Source organism: Lepus europaeus, chromosome 5 (genome assembly GCF_033115175.1).
Source record: "Lepus europaeus isolate LE1 chromosome 5, mLepTim1.pri, whole genome shotgun sequence".
NCBI lineage: Eukaryota > Metazoa > Chordata > Mammalia > Lagomorpha > Leporidae > Lepus > Lepus europaeus.
The window spans coordinates 6,108,946-6,134,573 of record NC_084831.1 but is presented as its reverse complement, the minus strand read 5'-3'; the positions used below and the strand labels follow the sequence as shown (position 1 = coordinate 6,134,573).

General features: G+C 51.5%; 1 protein-coding gene across 1 annotated transcript in view; it reads right to left on the bottom strand.

The window, feature by feature from the left end:
• Positions 1 to 25,343, bottom strand: part of SLC25A33 (solute carrier family 25 member 33) — a 40,115-nt gene extending 14,772 nt beyond the window's left edge. Inside the window, exons 1-2 of the mRNA XM_062193085.1 lie at positions 25,239 to 25,343; positions 11,265 to 11,444 (exon numbers count right to left, since the gene is read on the bottom strand). Coding sequence (XP_062049069.1) covers positions 11,265 to 11,444; positions 25,239 to 25,294 — 236 coding nt within the window. The 5' untranslated portion in view covers positions 25,295 to 25,343. The remainder of the gene's footprint in view (positions 1 to 11,264; positions 11,445 to 25,238) is intronic.
• Between the last annotated feature and the right edge of the window lie 285 nt (positions 25,344 to 25,628).

Sequence of the window (25,628 nt, the reverse complement as noted above, 5' to 3'; positions counted from 1 at the left end):
AACAAATTAATTAATCTTAAAAAAGTTTCTAGAATCAAGCTGAAATTTTTGGTGCAAAAGAGGCTAGGCTGACATTTTGTTCCAAGGCACGCTGGGCAATGCAAAAGTATTGTCCATGTACAGCTTTCTTTTCTTCCTCTGATCCCCACAGAAATGTATGCTTGATATTCCCTGAAAGTACAAACTACATAAGATTTTTAAAAATTTTTGCTTATTTTTCTTTATTGGAACGGCAGAGTGATGGGGCGGGGGGGAGGGAGAAAGAGAGACACTTAAATTTCACCCACTGGTTCATTCCACAATTGCCCATAGTAGCTAGGGCAGGGCCAGGTCAAAACCAGGAGCTGAGAACTCTAACTGGGTCTCCCACGTGGTGGCAGACACCCAAGTACTTGAAGAAGAATGGGACTTGAACCCAGGCGCTCAGATATGGGATGTGAACATCCCAAGAGGCATCTTAACCTTCGTGTCACAATGCTTACCCCACATAAGTTTTTTTTTTTTTTTGAAGGCAGAGTTAGACAGTGAGAGAGAGAGACAGAGAGAAAGGTCTTCCTTCCATTGGTTCACCTCTCAAATGGCCACTACAGCTGGTGCTACGCCAATCTGAAGCCAGGAGCCAAGTGCTTCCTCCTGGTCTCCCATGCGGGTGCAGGGCCCAAGTACTTGGGCCATCCTCCACTGCCTTCCCGGGCCACAGCAGAGAGCTAGACTGGAAGAGGAGCAACCGGGACAGAACCAGCACCCTAACCAGGTCTAGAACCCGGGGTGCCAGTGCCGCAGGCGGAGGATTAGCCCAGTGAGCCGCAGCTCCAGCCCCACGTAAGATTTTGAGTCTTAGCTTCTTGTCTCCTAATTATTTTTTAAAAAGATTTATTATTTTATTTATTTGAAAGACAGAGTTACAGAGAGAGGTAGAGCAAGAGAGAGCGAGAGAGAGAGGTAGAGAGGTCTTCTATCCACTGGTTCACTCCTCAAACAACCACAATGGCCGGAGCTGAGCTGATCTGAAGCTGCAAGCTAGCAGCTTCTCCCAGGTCTCCCACGTGGGTTCAGGGACCTCAGGGCTTGGGCCATCTTCTACTGCTCTCCCAGGCCATAGCAGAGAGCTGGATTGGAAGTGGAGCAGCCAGGACTCAAAGTGGCGCCCATACAGGATGGCAGCACTGCAAGCCAGGACTTTAACCCACTGCACCATAGCAGCGGACGCTTGTCTCCTAATTATTTTAGATGCTCATAAAACATTTCAATTGCTTAATATAAATAATATTTTTAAGAAGAGATTTCATTTATTTATTTAAAAGGCAGAGTTACAGAGAGAGAGAAACAGAGAGAAAAGTCTTCCATCCCCAAATGGCCTCAACAGCCAGAATGGGGATGCTCCAAAGCCATGAGCTAGCTTCTTCCAGGTCTTCCATGTGGGTCCAGGGGCCCAGGGACTTGGGTTATTCTCTGTTGTTTTCCCAGGCCATAAGCAAAGAGCTAGATTTGAAGAGGAGCAGCCAGGACACAAACCAGCACCCATATGGGATCCTTGTGTGGCAGGCGGAGGCTTTGTATGGTGCCACAGGGCCAGCCCCTATTTGTTAGCTTTTTTTTTTTTTTGACAGGCAGAGTGGACAGTGAGAGAGAGAGAGACAGAGAGAAAGGTCTTTCTTTTTGCCGTTGTTTCACCCTTTAATGGCTGCTGCGGCCAGCGCACCGCGCTGATCCGAAGCCAGGAGCCAGGTGCTTCTCCTGGTCTCCCATGCGGGTGCAGGGCCCAAGGACTTGGGCCATCCTCCACTGCACTCCCTGGCCATAGCAGAGGGCTGGCCTGGAAGAGGGGCAACCGGGACAGAATCTGGCGCCCCGACCGGGACTAGAATCCAGTGTGCCGGCGCTGCAAGGCGGAGGATTAGTCTATTGAGCCACAGCTCCAGCTATTTGTTAGCTTTTCTAAAGAGTTGCAGGCTAGGGGAGGCTAAGCTGCTGCTCACATTGGAGTCATTGATCTGAGTACTAGTTCTACTCCCAATCCCAGCTCCTGCCCAAGCACACCTTGGGAGGCAGCAGGTGATGGCTAAAGTACTTGAGTTCCTGCCACTGAGGTGGGAGACCTCAGCGCCCAGTCTTGGCCTGGCCCTGTCTCAGCTTGTGAGGGCATCTGTGGCCAGTGGATGGAAGCACTATCTCTGAGTCTCTGATGTTCAAATAAACAAACAAATAATTTCTTAAAAGCAGAAGGCTAGGGGCCAGCGCTGTGGCATAGCAGGTAAAGCCGTTGTCTGCAGTGCCAGCATCCCATATGGGTGCTGGTTTGAGTCCGGCTGCTCCACTTCTGATCCAGCTCTCTGCTATGGCCTGGGAAAGCAGTAGAGGATGGCACAAGTCCTTGGGCCCCTGCACCCGCATGGGAGACCAGGAAGAAGCTCCTGGCTCCTGGCTTCAGATTGGCCCAGCTCTGGCCATTGTGGCCATTTGGGGAGTGAACCAGTAGACAGAAGACCCCCCCCCCCTCTCTCTCTCTGCCTCTCCTCCTCTCTGTTAACTCTAACTTTCAAATAAATAAATAAATCTTTAAAAAAAAAAAAGGGGGCAGCTACCAATTAGACAAGAAAAGGTATTTAGATAGGAAAGGAAAAAGTACAACTACATTCACAGACAGCATGGTCTTACATTGAAATGCTAAGGATCCCAGTAAAAACATGCTTTTCCAAGGGATAGATTTTCTGGTATGTGAATAATATCCCAATAAATCTATTATTCAATAGTAAGATAGACTTCAGTTCCATTGACATAATTCAACTATTTCAAAATATGAGAGATAATGGTCTTATTTCCTAGTCATAAGACCCTTCCCTTTCTGGCAGACTAAGCCTAGGCACCTCCCTCCCCTTTTAAAAGATTTTATTTATTTATTTGAAAGGTGGAGTTACAAAGGTAGAGGCGGGGAAGGGGGTGTCTTCCATCTGCTTGTTCACTCCCTGAATGGCTGCAATAGCTGAAGCTGGATTGATCTGAAGCCAGGAGCTTATTCCAGTTCTCCCACATGGGTGCAGGGGCCCAAGGACTGGGCCATCTTCTACTGCCTTCCCAGGCCATAGCATATGGGTGCCAGTTCGAGTCCTGGCTACTCTACTTCTGATCAAACTCTCTGTTATAGCCTGGGAAAGCAGTGGAAGATGGCCTCAGTACTTGGGCCTTTGCACCCACATGGGAGACCCGGAAGAAGCTCCTGGCTCCAGTTTGGCTCAGCTCCAACCATTGCAGTCATTTGGGGAGTGAATCAGCAGATGCAAGACCTCTCTCTCTGTGTCTCTACCTCTCTCAGTAACTTTACCTCTCAATAAAATAAAATAATTCTTTTAAAAAAAAACATGCCGGGGGCAGCACTACGTCACAGCAGATAAAAGCCACCACCTGCAGTGCCTGCATCCCACATGGGATCCGGTTCAAGTCCTGGCTGTTCCACTTCTGATCAACCTCTCTGCTTATGGCCTGAGAAAGTAGTGGAAGATGGCCCAAATACTTGGGAACCTGCACCCACGTGGAAGACCCAGAAGCAGCTCCTGGCCCCTGGCTTCAGATCAGGTCAGCTTTGGCTATTGTAGCCATTTGGGAAGTAAACCAGCAGATAGAAGACCCCCCCCCCCACACACACACACACTCTGCCTCTCTGTAGCTCTGCCTTTCAAATAAATAAATATTAAAAAAAAAAAGAAAAACAAAATAGTTGCTTTATCATTCCTGACTTAAAGAGAAAAAAGGTGTCAAAACATAGTTTTAAAAAAAGGCTAGGATCTCTGAAGAAACACTTCTCCCAAATAACCCCTTGAAGTGACCCACCCTTGTAACATAGTAAATAACAGATTTCCAAAGGCTGCAAATATTCTCCTTTAAAGTGTAGGTTCTCTCTGTGGTCCCCAGTAATGCACACTGTGCAGCTCCAGGAGTCACTCAGACACAGTCACGGGGATCTCCGGCCCCAGGAAGCCTGCAGCTCTCATCCATAATGCAGCAGGGAGCTCATGTCCTCAAGTGACTCAGGCCTTTTAAGAACCGGGGAAAGACTGTCTCCATAGTTACGAATATTAACAGTTGGAACAAAGTCAAATCTCTCTTACATAACCCAGACGTCTAAGCTATCTGGATGTTTATAACAAACACTCTTCTGGAACCATCCAGCTCCTGCTATAAATGGCACACTTCAGCTTCGAAATAAGTATGGAAGGGTCCAGACGCATTTTCCCACAGTCACATAGACTTTATTTTAGAAAGAAATACAAGAAGAAAATAGGACCTTGTTTGAAGCCCGTTATTCTCTCACTGGTTCCAGATCATAACAGGCACACCACAGACCAGCTGGAGACAGACATCTCATCTGAATACGTCAGTTTGTAAGACGGACTCGGGATGGGCACTCAGTCCAGCGGCTCGCGTGCCTGGACATTCCACGTCAGGACTTGGGTTCAATACCTAGCTCTGCTCCTGATTCCAGCTTCCTGCTAATGCAGACGTGGGGAGAACGTGGCGATAGCTCAAGGGGTTGGGTTCCTGCCACTCACACGAGACCTGGATTGAGTTCCCAGCTCCTGGCTTGGCCCTCCATCCAACCACAGTCGTTGGGAGTATTTGGAGAGTGAACCAGCATAGATGGGAGCTCTCTATGCCTCTCAAATAAAAAAAAAATTTTTTTTTGACAGGCAGAGTGGATAGTGAGAGAGAGAGACAGAGACAGAGAGAAAGGTCTTCCTTTTTGCCGTTGGTTCACCCTCCAATGGCCGCTGCTGCCAGCACATCATGCTGATCCGAAGCCAGAAGCCAGGTGCTTCTCCTGGTCTCCCATGCGGGTACAGGGCCCGAGGACTTGGGCCATCCTCCACTGCCTTCCCGGGCCATAGCAGAGAGCTGGCCTGGAAGAGGGGCAACCGGGATAGAATCCGGCGTCCCAAGGCGGAGGATTAGCCTGTTGAGCCACGGCGCCGGCCTCTCTCAAATAAATTTTAAAAGAAAAGAAAAAATAGAGATACTAGCTCACAAGTATGTATATTACTTTCCAGAGTAAAAAGTTTTGGAAAAAAAATATATATAAGGAACCTCAGATTTTAAGGTTAGGAGTTCTGTTGAAAAATAAAACCTGTTTTAAAGAAGGTATCTGAAAAAATAAAGTTCTTGCGTTGCTCTGGTAAACTTAATAGCAAGGGCCTGAGTCTGCCCACATCTTGCCTTTTCTTAGTTTAAAAAAAGGAAAGAACTGCTGATTCTCCAGTGGATCTTCCCTTGAACAGGCTAACCTGATGTGAGACGCCAGCAGTGGTTTACATTTTGAAAAATAAACTTCCTGGAGCCTGCGCTGTGGCGCAGTGGGCTAGGCCTCTGCCTCCCAGCACCGGCATCCCATATGGGCGCCAGTTCGTTTCTCGGCTGCTCCTCTTCTGATCCAGCTCTCTGCTTGTGGCCTGGGAAAGCTGTGGAGGGTGGTTCAGACCCTTGGGCCCCTGCACCTGCATGGAAGACCCGGAAGAAGCTTCTGGCTCCTGGTTTTGGACTGGCCCATTTCTGGCTGTTCAGGCCATTTGGGGAGTGAACCAGTGGACAGAAGACCTTTCTGTTTTTTCCCTCTCTAACTCTGCCTCTCAAATAAATAAATAAAATATAAATAAAAAATAAACTTCCAGTAGACAAATCCTCTGTGAGACAGTTTCTTAAAGCAAGCTACGTGGCTGGGTTTACATGAGTGTTCCCGACTCACTGGGGTTAGGGATCGTCTCTATCTTCTGAGAGTGTGAAGAGAGAGCAGAGCAGGGGTCAGCAGCACGGGCAGAGCCTGGGCCTTGTCCTTGTTTCAAGGTTGACTGGCAAAGAGCCCTCAGTGGCTGGTCTCACTGTCCTTGCCTCGGGCTGCTGCTGGGACGAGCTTTCGGCAACAATGCAGGTGAGAGGCTCACACAGCCACGCCTTGCCACCCCACTGCCACGGCCTCCGCGGGGACAGTCTCTGGGTGAGCACTCAGGCTCAGCAGCCTGTGCACAGGGAGGACCTGCCTCCCTAGAGCCAGCGTGCTTCCTCCCCAAGAGAATCAGGTAACCTGCTACGCTCCTCTTTTGCCTTGGCTACCAAGAAACTCAATTTAAAATCCTGTGCCTACAAAGCACAGACAGTGCCTGGTGCGATGGCAGCGGCTGGGATTCATTCACAAAGGGGCAGGGTGTTACACCCTCTATATCACTATCTTACTCCCAGGCCAACACTTGGCCTCTGTGACAGGCAACATTCTAGGTGCTTGGGGACAATTCAGTAATCAAAACAAACAAAAGCCCTATTTCCAAAGAAGTTCCATGGGGGTAGGAAACAGAAAAGAATGTAAATAAACAAACTACATTGCATTCTGCATGGAGGTTAAGTGCCTTGGATAAAAATAAATCAGGAAGAAGGGATGGGCTGGGGGCAGGGCTCAGGTTTAAACAGCCTGAAAAAAAAAAAATAAATAAATAAACAGCCTGGTCACTGTGAGGCCCACCCACACAGGTGACAACTGGGACCCAGTACTGGAAAGTGTCCCTGGCCTTTCAACAGAGCCACGTGCCGGGTTCTAGTCCTGGTTGCCCCTCTTCCAGGCCAGCTCTCTGCTGTGGCCCGGGAGGGCAGTGGAGCATGGCCCAAGTGCTTGGGCCCTGCACCCGCGTGGGAGACCAGGAGGAAGCACCTGGCTCCTGGCTTCGGATTGGCGCAGCACCGGCTGTAGTGGCCACCTATATCTCTACCTGTCAAATAAAACAAACAAACAAACAAACAACAACAACAACAAAAAAAAACAGAGCCACAAGGAGGCTTGGGAGGGTGAGAGAAGAAGCAGGAGATGAAGTCAGAGAAATAATGGGTTGGGGAACCACTGTGTAGCGCCTGGCAGGCTCAGGGACAGCTGTGGCTTTTACCTGGAGGGGATGGCTACCGCTGGAGGAGCTGAGCCGAGGGTCTGGCTGCTCTGCAGAGAGAGAGAGAAGCGGGAGGATGGCCAGGTCTTGGCCACAGCAGTTAGGAAGCGGACGCAGGGACTCGGGTGATCGGGGAGCCTCCATTGGGACAGCAGAGGAGGAGGCAGTGCTGAGGGTCAGGCTGTGTGTACAATGAAGGTAGAGCTGACAGGGTGTGCTGTGGGGTCGGCAGAAATAAGGTCCAAGGATGACTCAGAGGCTTCAGATCCACACGGCTGAAGGGGCCAGCAGCTGTTGGCCGAGACAGAGAAGGCTCTGGGAGCAGCAGGTGTCAGGGAGCTCAGCTTTGCACATGTTCCCCTCTGGATGGCTGGAAGCAGGCAGCTGGATGGACAGCAGGCGGCTCAGAGGAGAAACACCGTCCCCTACAAACAGTTCCGGCGGCCACAGGAAGCAGAGGCTGAGCTTGGGACCTCCCAGCACAGGAGGAGACAAGGCTGCAAGCCTCCTGTCTCCACGCAGGAGTCCTTGTGCCAAGGACTTTTTTGCTGTGGATTTTTACTTTACTCTTAGCTGTTTCTTTTTCTTTCTTTCTTTCTTTTTTTAATTTGACAGGCAGAGTGGATAGTGAGAGAGAGAGACAGAGAGAAAGGTCTTCCTTTTTGCCATTGGTTCACCCTCCAATGGCCACTGCGGCTGGTGCATTTCGCTGATCCGAAGCCAGGAGCCAGGTGCTTCTCCTGGTCTCCCATGCGGGTGCAGGGCCCAAGGACTTGGGCCATCCTCCACTGCACTCCCGGGCCACAGCAGAGAGCTGGCCTGGAAGAGGGGCAACCGGGATAGAATCCGGCGCCCCAACCGGGACTAGAACCCAGTGTGCCGGCGCCGCAAGGTGGAGGATTAGCCTGTTAAGGCACGGTGCCGGCTGCTGTTTCTAATCTTTCTTAGAAATAAAGTAGCTAAACATGAGCATGACTATGTCCTCACCTATGAAATCAGGCTAACGCCATGCCTTAGTGCTAAGCCCTTAGGTTGTTATGAAAAAAAAAAAAAAAAAAAAAAAAAAAAAAGAATCAAAGAAGCCTTTTTTCACTTGAAAGCTATTAATTATCAGCTGAGGCACACTGAAAATTCTTAAAAATATGTATTCCAAGCAGAAGAAAAACTGAATCAAAGCTCTTGGGTGAAAAATGCCACTTTACAAATGCTTTTCTAACAAAACATCATTTAAGCAATATTTTATGTAACAACGTCATCATTTACATTTGGACGTGAACGAGTGGAGGTGGCTTCACACAGCACCCACAGGTAAACGACATCTCACTACCTGGTAGCCAAGGCTGCCTCGACCAGGAAAAGGTCTGAGTTTGTATGATGTGGAAGCTGGCCCCTGATTTTATTCTTTTATTTTTTCAGATGTACTGATTTATTTGAAAGGCAAAGTTAGAGAGAGAGGGGGAGAGAGAGTCAGAGAGCGAGAGACACCTTCCATCTGATGGTTCGTCCCCCAGAGGGCTGCAATGGCAGGGGATGGGCCACGCTGAAGCGAGACCAAAGTTCCCTCTGGGTGTCCCACGTGGACAGCAGCAGCCCAAGCACTCAGGCCATCTGTCGCCGCTTTCCCAGGTACACTGGCAAGGCGTTGGATCAGAAGTGGAACAGAGGGCCTGGAATCCGTGCTCTGACAGGGCATGCTGGCACTGCACCAAAACACTTGCCTGTCCCTGAATCGTAAAATATGGACGTGGCTTTTTCCTTTGTAGTTTATGAAACAATTGCGTCAACTGAGGGATATGAAGATACACATACACACTCTCGAATGCATATGGGGTTTACCGGCAGCAGGAGACAGACATTGGGATGCAGAAAAAACATCCTATGAAACTCAAAACAGATTATTATGGGCACGGTCCTGCTGACACCACAGCTTTGAGTAACAGCTCCCCAGTTACGGTAAATCTGACTTCACTGGTCATGAGTTATTTGGCAAGCACAGGAGAGAAGTTCACCGTGAATGCTGGTACAGTCTGCCAACGGCCTGACTGGTTCACTGTGTCCAAGGCTCTGCCTGTTCCTCAGAAGGTGTCACCTGACACAGTCACTGCCTCAGGTGTGAAGAGGCAACACCCAGAGGGAACGTGGTCCCAGCTCACCCTCCTCCTGTCCTGAGATCACACTGCACCTCTCCGTCTCTCACTTCTGTCTGACTTGTGCCTGTCCCTGACCTGCTGCACTTGGGTCTCTACTGGCTTCTCAGAGTTTGATTTACATACTTGACTCCCCTGGAGTCTTCCAGAAGGGGGCTCCCCCTTTCTGGGGAGGATTGCTCTCTCCCAGGGCCCAGCATGGTCTTGCTGCCCAGGTCTGCTCACTCCAGACATGCTGGCCCCGATGCCTGAGGGACTCACAGCAAGGTGAGCACCCAACCTGCCTCACCTGAAGTGGGGCTGCGCTGCGTCGCGGGTGCTTTGGGCTGTGGTTGTCAGGTCAGGGCATTTCCACCTCACTGCCCTTTTTGAAGTTTCCCAGCTATGTCTGCACAAACAGGAAGCCCTGCTGAGAAAACAGCTCCGACTTCCCTCAGCACTCTCTGCTCCAAGGGTAACTTTCAGAGACTGCACACCATGCGCCGTTCAGCTCAACTATCATTTACCGACCATCTCTTTGAAGTACAAGATTCTAGAGCTCGTGTCGGTTAAGGCACCACCTACAACACTGGCATCCCATATGGGTGCCACTTTGAGTCATGGCTGTTCCACTTCTGATCCAGCTCCTGCTAATGCACCTGGGAAACCAGGAGAAGATGGCCCAAGTACTTTGGCCCCTGCCACCCACATGAGACACAGTTGGAGTTCCAGGCTCCTGGCTACAGCCTGACCCAGCCCTGACCATTTGGAAGTGAGCCAGTGGATATAAGAAATCTCTCTCTGTAACTCTGCCTTTCAAATAATCAATCTTTCAAAAAAAAAAAAATTTAGGATTCTGAGCTAGAAATCAGATAATCAAGTGCCCTTCTGAATTTCCTGATTTTTGTCTTAGCACAGACATGGATAAGCCAAATTCAATGAATGAATATTTAGCTACTTTGCAAGAAAATTTTTCTGCAGTAAGAATAATCAAAGGGCAGGCAGCCTAGCTGAAAGACAAAAACTTAAGAAGCCATTTTATTAAATGTATTATAGCTTTTCTATGGATTTAAAATTATTTCCAAGCAAAAAGTAAAAAAAACAAAAACAAGACAAAAAAAAAAAAAAAAAAAAAACCAGAAAAACTTATGTCCTTATCACTCCCTCTTAAAATATTTATAAACCTTCCGTGTTTTTTTGTTTTTTTTTTTTTTTTATTTGAAAGTCAGAGTTACACAGAGGAGGAGAGGCAGAGAGAGAGAAAGAGAGAGAGAGGCAGAGAGAGGTCTTCCATCTGCTGGTTCACTCCCCAGTTGGCCACAATGACTGGAGCTGCACCGATCCGAGGCCAGGAGCTCCTTCTGGGTCTCCCACATGGGTGCAGGGGCCCAAGCACTCGGGCCATCTTCCACTGCTTTCTCAGGCCACAGTAGAGAGCTAGATTGGAAGTGGAGTGGCTGGGACTCAAACCGGCGCCCATAAGGGATGTTGGAACCCCAGGGGGTGGCTTTACCGCTATGCCAACGCTGGCCCCTGTGTGCAGTTTTTTTTTTTTCTTGACAGGCAGAGTGGACATTGAGAGAGAGAGACAGAAAGAAAGGTCTTCCTTTTCCGTTGGTTCACCCCTCAATGGCAGCTGCGGCTGGCGCACTGTGACCGGTGCACCGTGCTGATCCGAAGCCAGGAGCCAGGTGTTTCTCCTGGTCTCCCGTGCGGGTGCAGGGCCCAAGCTCTTGGGCCATCCTCCACTGCATTCCTGGGCCACAGCAGAGAGCTGGACTGGAAGAGGAGTAACCGGGACAGAATCCAGCGCCTCAATCGGGACTAGAACCCGGGGTGCCGGCACTGCAGGTGGAGGATTAGTCTATTGAGCCGTGGCGCCGGCCATGTGCAGTTTTTAAGATGTTGCTCTACCACCCCTTATCTTCTTGTAACTCCTCAAAAGATTTGAACAACAGTGACAATATAACGTTTTTAGGATTGCTCTAACCGCCCCGAGAGTGATCACACACGCACTGGGACTCTGGCTGCCCAGAGAACAAGGTTAGAGTTCAAAGGTATTGATTAAACACACACACACACACACAACTAATTCCTTTAGGTTTGGACCCAGACTTTGCAAACAGAACATTCCATTTCACGGGCTTGATGAACACATGTGTTGGCAGTGGGGGTAGGTGTGTGGGTGGCAGGTGCAGAGACTGCATGGAGACTGACTTACTTCAGAACCTGCAGGAGTCCAGGGGTCACGGACGTTGGTCTCACCATTCCAGCTCCGCTAATGGTGCCCAGATGAACTTGAGGGTAGTAGACGGTCCGGAGAGCTAACCTTGAAGACTGCAATCTTGTCTTAATGACTTCTAGTGGACAAGTGAAAATAGCACCAACTGTGCCACCACACCTGTGAACGGAGACCACAGAGGGATCAGCAAAACCGTACTGGTCTCTGCACAAGCAGAATACGCGATTCACTTTTCCCTCTTTAAAAAGGTACATATGTTCATTAAATAAAAATCAGAATCCAAGGGAGGTTAGAAAAATTAGTGGAAACCAGGAGCTAAAGATAATCGGTCAGCACGCTGGCACAATCCGCTCCCACCAGTCATCTAAACACAGAATCTGTCGACTCCGCCCCTCATGCCCGCCTGAGGCATCCCCTGCACTTGTACACACTTGTACACAAGTGTACACACTTGTTACACTTGTACACACTTGTACACACGTGTACACACTTGTTGCACTTGTACAGACTTGTATACTTATACACACTTGTACACACTTGTTACACTTGTACACACTTGTTTCACTTGTAGACACTTGTAGACACTTGTATACACTTGCCCCTCTGTATAGAGGACACTGTAATATAGGGGATAATGTAATACTGTCAGCATTCATGACACTTCCAATTTCACCACTATGCTGCAACGAATATTCTAGATATATCTGCATAAATAAAAGCTATTCAATTTAGGTAATGCCACTATTTTGAAAAGCAATGTTTACTTCACTTTAAAAAAATTATTTATTTATTTGAAAGGCAGAGTCACAGAGGGGCAGAGGCAGAGAAAGGTCTTCCATCCTCTGGTTCACTCCCCAGCTGTCCGCATCAGCCAGAGCTATGGCCATCTGAAGCCAGGAACCAGGAGCTTCCTCCAGGTTTCAAATGAGGGTGTAGGGGCCCAAGTACTCGGGCCATCTTCTACTGCTTTCCCAGGCCATAACAGAGAGAGCTGGATTGGAAGTGGAGCAGCCAGGATGCGAACTGGCACCCATATGGGATGCTGGCACTGCAGGCGGCGGCTTTACCTGCTACACCACAGCGCTGACCCCTGAATTACTATTTAAACATTTTTCTTCAAGACAACTTTTTTTTTTTTTTTTTTTAAGAGGAAGAGACAGAGACCTTTCGTCCACTGGTTCATTCCCTTGATAGCCACAACTGTTAGCACTAGGCCAGGCCAAAGCCAGGGGACAGAGCTCCATCTGGGTCTTGGGCCATCTTCCACTGCTTTCCCAGGCTGTTAGCAAGGAGGTGGATTGGAAGTGGAGCAGCTGGGACATGAACCAACACCCACATGGGATGCTGGTGTTGCACACGGCAGCTTTACTCGCTACACCACAACATCTGCCCTGACACTTCTTCACCCTCCATTTCTCCATGGCATTCCATGTTTGATGGGAGAGTTGTAACTAACAATGTCACATACCATCTAAAATTATCAGCCGCATCACCAGGGACACAGACTTTACTCTTGGGAGACTGCTCTCCTCTAGGAGGAGCTCCTCAAGGTCAGACCCTGGGGTCTACTCAGCTGGTACAGGACTCACCCAGTTCACAGAGAACACTTGCTCAGCAAAGGAATCACGCTCAGGATTTCACTGAGAATGTTGCCTGCCGTCTCTCATGTGATGGGGAGATCCCTGGCGAGGGGCTGTGAATCCACAGCCGAAGTGCAGCACCTGGCACACAGCAGATGGTTCAACAAACATGGGGAAAGCCACAACAGGAAGGCAGAAGAGGCCCTGGCACATGCAGGTGTGTCCATGAGCTTCCCTACTCCTCCAGGTAGAAGTGCCAGAAGTCGGGAAGCAAACTCAACACCTAATGAATGAGGTAACATCTCCACGGAAGACCTGAAAATCAGGAGCTCACAGGTGCACAGAGCGAGGAACACCCTGACAGCACAGGGCTGGCGGCTATTGCCTACATAGTGGCACCGCGACCACCGAGTAAAGCATCCAGTCCTCCAACTACCCTGTGAGGTAGCAACCATCAGCCCCAGCTTACAATGAGGAACCTGAGTGACAGGAAGACAGAATTACAGGTGTGGGTTGGGGGAAGAAGAGAGGAAAATGGCCATTTGTAGCTGTTTAGGTAAACCTGCCTTAAAATCATGATACAAAGGTAACCCAAATTGAGCTGTTAATCTCCCACAGTGTTTTTTGAACTGTGGGCCAAAGCTCACTAATCACAAAAGCAATGTAGGGGACCATAACTGGATGTGAAAGGGAGGAAATACAGGAAGGAACTGATATATCTTTACTTCATAGAGGAACCAGGCCCTCTGTCTATACGGGGGTTATATATAAGGGCACTTAGAAAAGTTTGTGAAAAAATAGAATGAAAAGAAAAGTTTATCTGGGGCCGGGAATGTGGCGCAGCAGGTTAGTCACCACCTGCAGTGCCAGCATATGGGCGCTGGTTCCAGTCCTCACTGCTCTACTTCCTATCCAGCTCCTTGCTAATGCGGCTGGGAAAGCAGTGGAAAATGACCCAAGTGTTTGGGCCCCTGCACCCATATGGGAGACCTGGGGAGTGAAACAGCAGGTGAAAGCTGGCCCCCTCTCTCTCCGGGTGGTGGCACTATCTGCCTTTCCCATGCACAGGTGCCACACCTCTAAGGGCTGCCACCTGCCCCACAGGTCACAGCGCACTGCTGGCCCACAGGTAAGAGCCCACTGGAAGAGGCAGTACCATTATTAAAACGAAGTCACTACTCAGCAGGGAAGCCCTTCTTATCTACTAGGAAAAAAACTGTTGGTGCAGAATGTTCAAAGGCTATTTTTAAGTCATTAAGCTGTGTCAAACACATATTCTCTAGGCCACTTTTTTTTTTTTAATTAATTAATTTATTTGAAAGCTAGATTACAGAGGCAGAGGCAGAGGCAGAGGCAGAGAGAGAGGTCTTTCATTCACTGGTTCATTCCCCAAAAGGCTGCAACAGCCGGAACTGGGCCAGTCCGAAACCAGGAGTTTCTTCCAGGTCTCTTATGCGGGTGCAGGGGTCCAAGGGCTTGGGCCATCTTCTACTGCTTTTCCCAGGTCATAGCAGAGAACTGGATCAGAAGTGGAGCAGCCAGGACTCAAACTGGCACCCATATCAGATGCCAGCGTTTCAGGTGGCAGCTTTACTCTCTACGTCACAGCTCAGGCCCCACTAAGCCACTCTTGGTTAGAAGACAACAAGTTCTTGGGGCCGGCGCTAGTAGGTTAAGCCTCTGCCTGTGGTGCTGGCATCACATATGGGCACTGGTTCAAGTCCTGGCTGACCTACTCCAATCTAGCTCCTCGCTAATGCTCCTGGGAAAGCAGTAGAAGATGACCCACGTGCTAGGGCCCCTGCACCCAAATGGGAGACCTGAGGAAGCTCCTGGCTTCTGGTTCAGATTGGCCTAGCTCTGGCAGTTGCAGCCATTTGGGGAGTGACCCAGCAGATGGAAGATCTACCTTTCTGTCTCTCTCTCTCTGTAAGCTTGCCTCTCAAATACATAAATCAATCTTAAAAAAGAAAAGTTCTGATAGTAGACTACAATTTCCGAAGATGAGTCTTCCTGAAATGTAAAACATTTCATTGCAGAATTTTTCGAGTATCTTTCAGCTTTACTTTTTTCTTTCTTCATGAACCAAACGTGCAAGACGTCTGCCAGTCTGGGAGAACATGGATATGAAACGCTGACTCATCTAGATTGGCTTTCCAAATTTTTATAAAAATATTTAATCACGTTAGGTCCAAAGCACTTAAGATTGCAGCAAATTATGTTCACCTGTCACTCTTCATGCTCCAACACAAAGAACACCTTCCACGTCTGCCTGGCCCCTGCTCCTGGGAGAGTCTGCTCAAGCTCTGTCCAACGTGGGTGGCACCTGAGCTCCCAGGGGTCTCAATTCACACAGAACACAGTTCTGTCACTGCTGTTCAGCTGAGCTCTGCTGAGTCCCTCTCTCCTCTCGGTGACATCAGGGGCAGATCCTGTACCTTCCTGTTTTTCAAATTCAGTCCCACTGGTGACTTCAATCTCCAAAGCCTCCTTGCACCACTGCCACCTAGCCTTGTGGCTCGACAAGACACGGTACAGGGAGGGGACCTGGCCTGCTCTTTTGCTTCTCCTGCCTTCTGAATAGGATTCTTGGGCTTGGGACCGGGGAGGAGAGGGGTGTTCTGACATAACCACTCCCGGTCTGGCTGTGTGCTGGGCCAGGCCTGGGTGAATGCCGCACTTCACTGCAGATTGTGTTCAGTGTCATCGTGAGCCCTGACACTGAGACACCCCCCGAACCACCGCTCCCACCAGCAGTCCACTCCCACTCTCCTTTCGGCCTTGGGAGCAGCACTAGATACATTCCCTTCCTCTGGTCCCTACGCCCCTGGACACCCAGTCAACGTGGCCCAGCAGTCTCCCTCCACGCCCTCCAGGAGCAAACAAGACCGACTGAGCAGGAAGTGTCCACGTTCCCCTGCTCCGCCCCCGCCCCCCAGCACACCAGCGCCTTTCTGTTTGGCTGGGCGGTGCAGCAGCCTCCCATTTGCAGGAAGCAGCGGTCCTAGAACAGGTAAAGGCCACCAGTCTCTCAGCTGTAGTCCCCATCAGACCCATGAAGGGACACGGGCAGGAACGCCCTCTCTCGTCTCTCCACACGTTCCCTCGTTCACAACTAGAACCTCTCTTCTCTGCGCACACGGTCCAGGGAGTGGCCAGCGGCAGCGGGCACCTTCGCCCACCTTTGCTGAGTTGCAGGCCAGGCTCCTCTCGGCCCATCTGAAGGCCTTCCCAGCCATGCTAAATCACATTCACGGCCATTTCCTGGGACACAGCGGCAGCGCCACACACGTGGGACAGCAACTCATCGGGCTGGTGGCGACATTTCAGACTGCTGAGCTCCAGTATGTGGCACATGCCCTGAGGGACGTGCACAACGAGCCTCTGGTTTACAGAGGAGATGTTAAAAAAATCCCACTTTAGAAGCTCCACATTTACCTTCTATTTATGTATGATTAATATGTATAAAACTAATAGGGTGGGGCTGGTGCTGTGGCGTAGCGGGTAAAGCTGCCGCCTGCAGTGCCGGCATCCCATGTTGGTGCTGGTTCGAGACCCGGCTGCTCCACTTCCAATTCAGCTCTCTGCTATGGCCTGGCAAAGCAGCAGAGATGGCTCAAGTCCTTGGGCCCCTGTAGCCATGTAGGAGACCTGGAAGAAGCTCCTGGCTTCGGATCAGTGCAGCTCCAGCTGTTGTGGCCGACTGGGCAGTGAACCAGCAGATGCAAGACCTCTCTCTCTCTGCAAAACTGTAACTTTCAATTAAAATAAATAAATCTTTAAAAGAAAAACCACTCTAGACTCAATGGCTCTCAACTAGGGCAGTTCTGTCCCTACCTCCAGTGAATTCGGCAATGTCTAAAGATATTTTCGGTTGGGGTGGGGGCATTAGCATCCAATAGGTAGAGGACAGGGACGCAGCTAGACATCCTACAAAGCAAAGGGACAGCCCCTGCCCACAAACAAATCCTTGTCCAGGCGAGGCTGAGGAATCCTGCACCGATAAAGTGGACAACATGTCTGAATGCTGTATAACGTGGCTGGCACAGCTGGCTGCCTCCCCAGAATCTATTCTCTTCTCTGCATCTTAAGGTCCCAAAGTTGTTCAGCTGTACATGGTTGGAAGGGCTTGAACTCATTTCTTTTTTATTTTTATTTCTTTTTATTTTTTATTTTATTTTTTATTTTTGACAGGCAGAGTGGACAGTGAGAGAGAGAGACGGAGAGAGAGGTCTTCCTTTGCCATTGGTTCACCCTCCAATGGCCGCTGTGGCTGGCGCGCTGCGGCCAGCGCACCGCGCTGATCCGAAGCCAGGAGCCAGGTGCTTCTCCTGGTCTCCCATGCGGGTGCAGGGCCCAAGGACCTGGGCCATCCTCCACTGCACTCCCGGGCCATAGCAGAGAGCTGGCCTGGAAGAGGGGCAACCGGGACAGAATCCGGCACCCCGACCAGGACTAGAACCCGGTGTGCCGGCTCCGCAAGGCGGAGGATTAGCCTATTGAGCCACGGTGCTGGCCCTTGAACTCATTTCTTTCTTTCTTTTTTTTTTTTTTTTGACAGGCAGAGTGGACAGTGAGAGAGAGAGAGAGAGAAAGATCTTCCTTTTGCCGTTGGTTCACCCTCCAATGGCTGCCGCGGTAGGCGCGCTGCGGCCGGCGCACCGCGCTGATCCGATGGCAGGAGCCAGGTGCTTCTCCTGGTCTCCCATGGGGTGCAGGGCCCAAGCACTTGGGCCATCCTCCACTGCACTCCCTGGCCACAGCAGAGAGCTGGCCTGGAAGAGGGGCAACCGGGACAGGATCGGTGCCCCGACCGGGACTAGAACCCAGTGTGCCGGCGCCGCAAGGCGGAGGATTAGCCTCGTGAGCCGCGGCGCCGGCCTGAACTCATTTCTAGTCTTACCCTGACGCACTCAAGCCGCCAGCACACCACCACCCACTTCCCCAGCATCTGCTCAGAGAACACAGGATCCAGCTCAAGACGCCCAGCGGCACCGGCCAGGCGCAATCCCTAGTGTGAGACCTGTGTGCAAGGTGGGCCAGAGTTGCACCCAGCCTGGGGAGACACAAGGGGCTGCTGGAAAGACCGACCTGAGAATCAGGACGCTCTGGCAGGCAGCAGTCAGTGACGGCCCGTGACACTGCTGTGCTGCTTAGACAAGGCCTCACCTTAGGTCTGTTTTTCCTCTAGAATGCAGGTGTATGGACCAAGAGTCAAGCCAGCTGGAGAGATTTTTCTATTACAACTTAAAGCCTCCTAAATGAGACCCGTCAAAAAACAAAACCAAACCAAAAACAAACCTCGATTTTTCAGGGAAGTACTTAAGAGTTTGTCGTAAGTATTCTCCCAGAGAGGAGTTATGACGCTTGTCTGTAGCAGGCCAAGTTTCTAACAGCCACGGAGAGACTTCCTGGATATCAATTTAATTTCACTCCTAAGGTAATAACGCTCTAGTCCCTGAAGCCAAAGTCCAGAGAAGACTCTGGGACATTCCACTCAGCAAACAGCAAAGGATGCGAAGACAGTGGCAGCGAGGCTACACACAGCAGCTAACACCACATGTCTGAGAGCAGGCAGGCGTGGTGGCTACTTTCTGAAGTCTACTTGCCTAACTTTCCAAAAAAAAAAAAAAAAGGTTTAAGCGGATTTTCTCTGCTCCTTTCCTTATTTTTCACTTGTTCTCTTTTCTATAAATATGCCCCCTCCCTCCCCCAACCCCTCTACCTTCTCTCATTCTGCCTTTCCAGGAGTGACGTCTAGCACTGCTTACATAAAATTCAGCCACTCCTGTCACACCCACAGAGCACCTGCTGGCTCTCCCCTGAGGACCGGGCGCCTCCCTCCTCTAGCTTACAGCAGGGCAAAGCTACAGATCACCTGCAATATACACACTGGGGTTTCTGCCACGTAACATGATCAGACTGTTACATAAACTTTTTTTTTTTTTTTTTTGACAGGCAGAGTGGATAGTGAGAGAGAGAGACAGAGAGAAAGGTCTTCCTTTTTTGCCGTTGGTTCACCCTCCAATGGCCACTGCGGCCAGCGCATCGTGCCGATCCGAAGCCAGGAGCCAGGTGCTTCTCCTGGTCTCCCATGCAGGTGCAGGGCCCAAAGACTTGGGCCATCCTCCACTGCCTTCCTGGGCCATAGCAGAGAGCTGGCCTGGAAGAGGGGCAACCGGGATAGAATCCGGCGCCCCAACCGGGACTAGAACCCGGTGTGCTGGCGCAGCAAGGCGGAGGATTAGCCTGTTAAGCCACGGCGCCGGCCACATAAACTTTTAAAGTTGCTCACACATATTGTTTTATCTTTGAACTCTTGAGTTTCACACAACCAGGACAATTTTTAAAAAATATTTATTTATTTATTTGAAAGGCAGAGTTTCAGAGAGGCAGAGGCAGAGAGAGAGGTCTTCCACTCTCTGGTTCACTCCCCAGATGGCCGCATCGGCCAGAGCTGGGCTGATCAGGAGCCAGGAGCCTCCTCTGGGTCTTTCACGCAGGTGCAGGGGCCCAAGGACTTAGGCCGTCTTCTACTGCTTTCCCAGGCTATAGCAGAGAGCTGAATTGGAAGTGGAGCAGCTGGGACTCCAACTGGCACCCACATGGGATGCCAGCACCACAGGTGGAGGCTTCACCTGCTATAACACAGCCCTGGCCCCAACCAGGATAATTTTTAAAACTGTGTTTCCAGAAACCTCTGTTTCCTAACACATTTACTCACTGGCATTAGGCACCGGAGCCACAGCCACAGCCAGCGACTGACAGTGAACTGGTTTCCACACTCCCAGCTTCCTCCAGCGCACAAAACGGGCTCTGCCAACAGCTGCTACTGCCTGCGCTTCTAGTAACTTCTCCTTCTCATCAGCTGCCTCTTTAGTCCCTACTTGCAAAAACATTAGTTGCTTTTCTGTACACACTGTAATTTTCTGGGAAGTTCTATCTGAATACCTGGCATAAACCTCGCAGGATTTTGATTATGCAAATTATACATTCACTCAGTTTAAACAAAACCATTTTTGATGTAATTCTCCTTTAGAGGCTCTTTCCTGCATTGATTCCATCTGCAAAGAATATGTAAAATAGCACCTGAGTGAATAAAAGCTTCAGTAATTTATAAGACCAAAGAGAATCCTTTCAGAGACAGACAAGAGCAAGCTTCAGCAGATCTAGCGTGGTACCAGATTCTTAATTCACAGATAAAATACCGCTTATCCTTATTTGAGACATTAATCTATATGCCAGGTAAGATGCAAAATGTCTTTTATTCGCCTGCCCAGTCACTAATGAGTGCTGATGAAGCAACTGAAGCATGCCTGGTGCTAGGGACGTCGCTGTGAAGAAAACAGGAGCTCCGGAGTGCATGAAGCCAAAATCCTATCGGGAATCTCTCAGTCAGATACCAAATGATTAAAAAGTGTTTCTCACACATACAAATACAGTGGATGAAATCAAAGTAAATTTATATTCATCGCCGGCGCCGCGGCTCACTAGGCTAATCCTCCGCCTTGCGGCGCCGGCACACCGGGTTCTAGTCCCGGTCGGGGCACCGATCCTGTCCCGGTTGCCCCTCTTCCAGGCCAGCTCTCTGCTGTGGCCAGGGAGTGCAGTGGAGGATGGCCCAGGTCCTTGGGCCCTGCACCCCATGGGAGACCAGAAGCACCTGGCTCCTGCCATCGGATCAGCGCGGTGCGCCTAACCGCGGCGGCCATTGGAGGGTGAACCAACGGCAAAAGGAAGACCTTTGTCTCTCTCTCACTGTCCACTCTGCCTGTCAAGAATTAAAATATATAAATATATATATAAAAGTAAATTTATATTCATAGCAATATATAAGCCAGGTTCATAATTAGGCAAAACTGTATATTTGCTTAATCAAAATTTCTTTCAGTATTTCAAATAAGTCTTGCAACCTCTCCACCTTGTTCTAGAAAACAAATCTAACTTGCACCATCTCTGGACTCCCTCATGCTTCAAAAGTAACCATTAGTGACACAGATTAAATGTAGGAACAAGCAGGGGCCGGTGCTGTGGCGTAGCAGGTAAAGCCGCCGCCTGCAGTGCTGGCTTCCAATATGGGCGCCAGTTCTAGTCCCACCTGCTTCTCTTCCTATCCAGCTCTCTGCTATGGCCTGGGAAAGCAGAAGATGGCCCAAATGCTTGGGCCCCTGCACCCACAAGGGAAGACCGGGAGGAGGCTCCTGGCTTCGGATTGGCCCAGCTCCCGCCGTTGCGGCCAATGGGGGAGTGAACCAGTGGATTGAAGACCTCTTTCTCTCTGCCTCTCCCTCTGTGTGTGTGTGTGTGTAACTCTGGCTTTCGAATATATAAATAAAAATCTTCAAAAAAAAAAAAAAAACACGTAGGAACAGCACAGAACCTGAGTATACCTGGCGACAGCTGCTCATAGTAGGGGGTGGAATACGGAACTTTTTTTTTTAAGATTTATTTTACTTATTTGAAACACACAGTTACGGAGAGAGGTAGAAACAGAGAGAGAGGTCTTCCATCTGCTGGTTCACTCCCCAGATGGCCGCACTGGCCAGAGCTATGCCAATCAAAGCCAGGAGCCAGGAGCTTCTTCCGGGTCTCCCACACAGGTGCAGGGGCCCAAGGGCTTGGGCCATCTTCTACTGCTCTCCCAGGCCATAGCAGAGAGCTGGATCTGAAGAGGAGCAGCCAGGACTAGAAGTAGCGCCCATATGGTATGCCAGCACTTCAGGCCAGGGCAATAACCTGCTGCATCACAGCACAGGCCCCCCCTCCCCCGGAATACTGAATTTTTAAAATATCTGTGGGCGGGGCTGGCGCTGTGGTGCAGTGTGTTAATGCCCTGGCGTGAAGCGCCTCCATCCCATATGGGCACTGGTTCGAGGCCCGGCTGCTCCACTTCTGGTCTGGCTCTCTGCTATGGCCTGGGAGGGCAGTAGAAGATGGCCCCTGCACCCGCATGGGAGACCCGGAGGAAGCTCCTGGCTCCTGGCTTTGTATCGGCACAGCTCCGGCCATTGCAGCCAGCTGGGGAGTGAACCATCAGATGGAGGACCGCTCTCTCCCTGCCTTTTCTCTCTCTGTGTAACTCTTTCAAATAAAATAAATAAATCTTTTTTAAAAAAATATCTATGGGCTATATATTCTAAGATGCTAAAGACCAACATGTTCTCTTTAAAATATGTTTCAAAGGTACGTAAGTCTATTTGATAACACCAAAAAAAAAAAAAAAAAAACCCTACAAAAATAAGACCCAGAGCATCTATTCCAGGTTGCCAATCTAAATCTACAACGGCTTAGTCCAGCTATTTCAGGCACTGAGCCCATGGCTTAATCGCCACCCTGCTATGCCAGCTATGCCAGCTCTGGCCCATCAGGGGAAGGCAGCCCTGACATGAATGGACAAGCAGCACCCCCAAGTCCTCTGACAGACAGAACTTCCTGGATTTCCCTGGCAAATCAGGCCTTCGGTGTTTTTCTGGATGAGATGTTGTTTAAACAGCAGAAAAGGAATGACAAGCTTTGTTCTGTAATAGAAAAATGTGTTTGAATAGCTTTTTGACAACCACACTACCCTAAGGGAAGAAAGCAGAAACCCTACAGGTGCTAAAAATCAAGATCAAATGCATCAGGTTTGCTCCTGCACAAGTAACCTAGCCCATGAGCTGGTCAAGTGCTGCTAAAAATGTTTGGATTCAGGAACTGTACTTTTCTGGTTTATCCAAAGGAAATAAAAACATGAGTTTGTTCAGTTGTTTCTAATGGCAAAGAATGAGCAACAATAGATGAGAAAGAAAATATACGATGAGAGGGGCCAGTGCTGTGGCATAGCAGGTGGCCTGCAGTGCCAGCATCCCATGTGGGCGCTGGTTCAAGTCGTGGCTGCTCCAATTCCCATCCGTCTCTCTGCTGTGGCCTGGGAAAGCAGTGGAAGGATGGCCCAAGTGCTTGGGCCCCTGCACCTATGGGAGACCACATTGGTGGCCAATGTGGGTTCCCTCCATCGCAGAAGTGCCAGGCTCCTGGCTCCGGATGGGCCCAGCTCTGGCCGTTGCAGCCATCTGGGGGATGAATCAGTGGATGGAAGACCTCTCTCTCTGCCTCTCTGTAACTCTGCCTTTCAAACACATGAATACATCTTTAAAAAAGAAAGTGTGTGGCCAGGGTAAGTCATGCTGTAAGTTGCTCCAACATCCTGAGAGCTCCTTCCCTGCTAGCTCCCCACGATCTACGCACTGAAGGCAGAGGAGCACGGATGCCGCAGGGCGACTCCTCCAGGAACACCATCGCCTCTACCAGACAGCCACGCACAGGACGGGGGTCGGTTTTAGAAATGAACGTTAAATTACACCTGGAACGCGTACACCATAGACCCTTCTCTACAGCACTTAGTATTTTCCTTAGGCATTCTCTTCCCACAGGGCGACCCTGGGAGAACACGTACACCATAGAACCTTCTCTACAGCACTTAGTATTTTCCTTAGGCATTCTCTTCCCACAGGGCGACCCTGGGAGAACACGTACACCATAGAACCTTCTCTACAGCACTTAGTATTTTCCTTAGGCATTCTCTTCCCACAGGGCGACCCTGGGAGAAGGCGGTTGGCCTGGTGGTTAAGACGCCCACGCCCCACATCCAAGTGCCTGGGTTCGAGCCCCAGCTCCTGCTTCTAACTCCTGCTTCCTGCTAATGCAGACCCTGGGAGGTAACAGTGACGGCTCAAGTAATCGGATTCCTGTCACCCACCAGGGCAAGCATCTGGGGTGAGAGCCAGCAGACGGGAGCTCTCTCTGTCTCTGTGTATCTCCATTAAAAGAAGAACAAAGTTCCGGTGCGGTATCTGTTCAGTACCATATTTTAATAGTACTTGCCCTGTTCGATGTCACAGTTTTGAAAGGCTGTTCAACACACAGCACAAATGTGACAGGTTCATTTTTAAAGGAGGGGGCTGACTTCTCAGAAAGCTCCTCACAGGCATGAACTTAGCTCTCTGGAGAGGCGCCAGCTTAGTAACGGCGCAAAGCAGCAGGTGCTGTAGTGCGGGAGAAAGGCCCAGGGGCTAACTGCACCCCCACAACTGGCCGTCCTGTACCAGCCGCTGATCCACCACCCGGCATGGGTCACAATCCCGGCAGCAGCGCTGAGAGCGCCCCCTGCGAAGCTCTCGAGTATGTGCAGGCACAGGAACTCCAGACCGCAGCTAACCAGGGACTGGCTCCAGGCACCACCCTAATAAACTGCCCACGTCTCCATCAACCCAAGCGCTGTGGCCAATGCGGAGCACCTGCGCCCAGAGGGCACGGGGAGGCCCGGGGAGGCAGGGCCACCAGTTAGCCGGCGTGCATCGCTCCCGGTGACAAAGACATTTGTCACATGCCCACCTCGCCGCCGGCCAGCCAGCTCATTTAAAATTCTCCAGAGCGACAAATGTACACACAGCGTGTCTTCCCCAAAGACCGCCTCCCCCGTGGGTGACTCTCAAAGGCAACATCACCGGAGACACGGAGGGAGGGGCTGGGGGGGGCGACCCGGGGGCTTTCGGTCGGAGAGAAAGTTGAGGGGCGGCAGCCACACGTCCATCAGTCACCCTCACACCCAGCTGCCCGACTGCGAACTCGCTGGTGCCAAGTCCAGGCTGCAACCTAAGGCTCAAATGGGCAACCCACGGTGAAGTCTCCTTTACCTAAAACGCCCTACACGCGGGGAGCTGTGCCAGACCCCCGGCGCCCTCGCCCCCCACCTCCACCCGCCGGCTGCGATGCAAGAAAAAAAAAACAAAACCTTTTAAACTTCTATTTTCTAGGAGGAGAAAAAAAACCCAAACCGGCTCCCTTTCCAGTCTCTCCAATCCGACTTCTGCCTCCACGGCAAGAAACCTAGGGCGCCTGCCCGCCGACGAAGGGCGCCCTTACCACCGGGGCCCCGCCACCACCCTCCGGGGACCTCGTCCGGCCCTCCTACGTGTGGCGGGACTGCACCCCGGCCCCCCGCCACCTCGGGGCCCCCGTCCGGCCCTCCCACGTGTGGCGGGCCTGCACCCCGGCCCCCCGCCACCTCGGGGCCCCCGTCCGGCCCTCCCACGTGTGGCGGGCCTGCACCCCGGCCCCCCGCCACCTCGGGGCCCTGGCCCTGCCTGCTGGGGGCCCGGGCGGAGGACCCGACGCGCAGCCGGAGCGGCGGGGGCGCAGCCGGAGGGGCGCCAGGCCGCCCCCACCCCCAGCGGCCCCGGCCCCGGCCCGGCCCCGCCGGAGGCGCGGAGCTGCGGACGCCGAGGGCGGGACAATCGCCCTGAGGGGACGCGCCCGGCCGCCCCCAGGCCCTGCCCCGCCGCCCCCCGAGGCGGCAGGGCCCGGGCGCGCGCGGCTCGGCGCAGGGGCTCACCCGCCGGCGAAGAGGTGCAGCAGCGTGTTCTCCTTCTGCTGAGCGCCCGTCGCCATGGCCGCGCCGGTTCGCCGCCGCCGGCAGCCGCGGGCGCTGGGCGGCGCGAGGGGTGCGCGAGGTCGCCGGGTCCGCCCGCCTCGCCGCCTTCAGGCCGCCGCCATGCGTGCGCGGGGCCCCGCCGCCCGGCTCCGCTCGCCCCGCGCCCTCCGCGGGCGTCGCCGCCGGCGCCTCACCGGCCTCTGCGGCGCGAGCCGGGCCGAGAGCGAGAGCCCGGCGCGCGGCCGTCACGTGGCGGGGGCCGGGCCGTGACGTCACGCGGCGGCGCCAGCGGAGAGGCGGGGCGCGGCGGGGGTGTGGGCCGAGATAGCGCGCTCTCATTGGCCGGCTGGA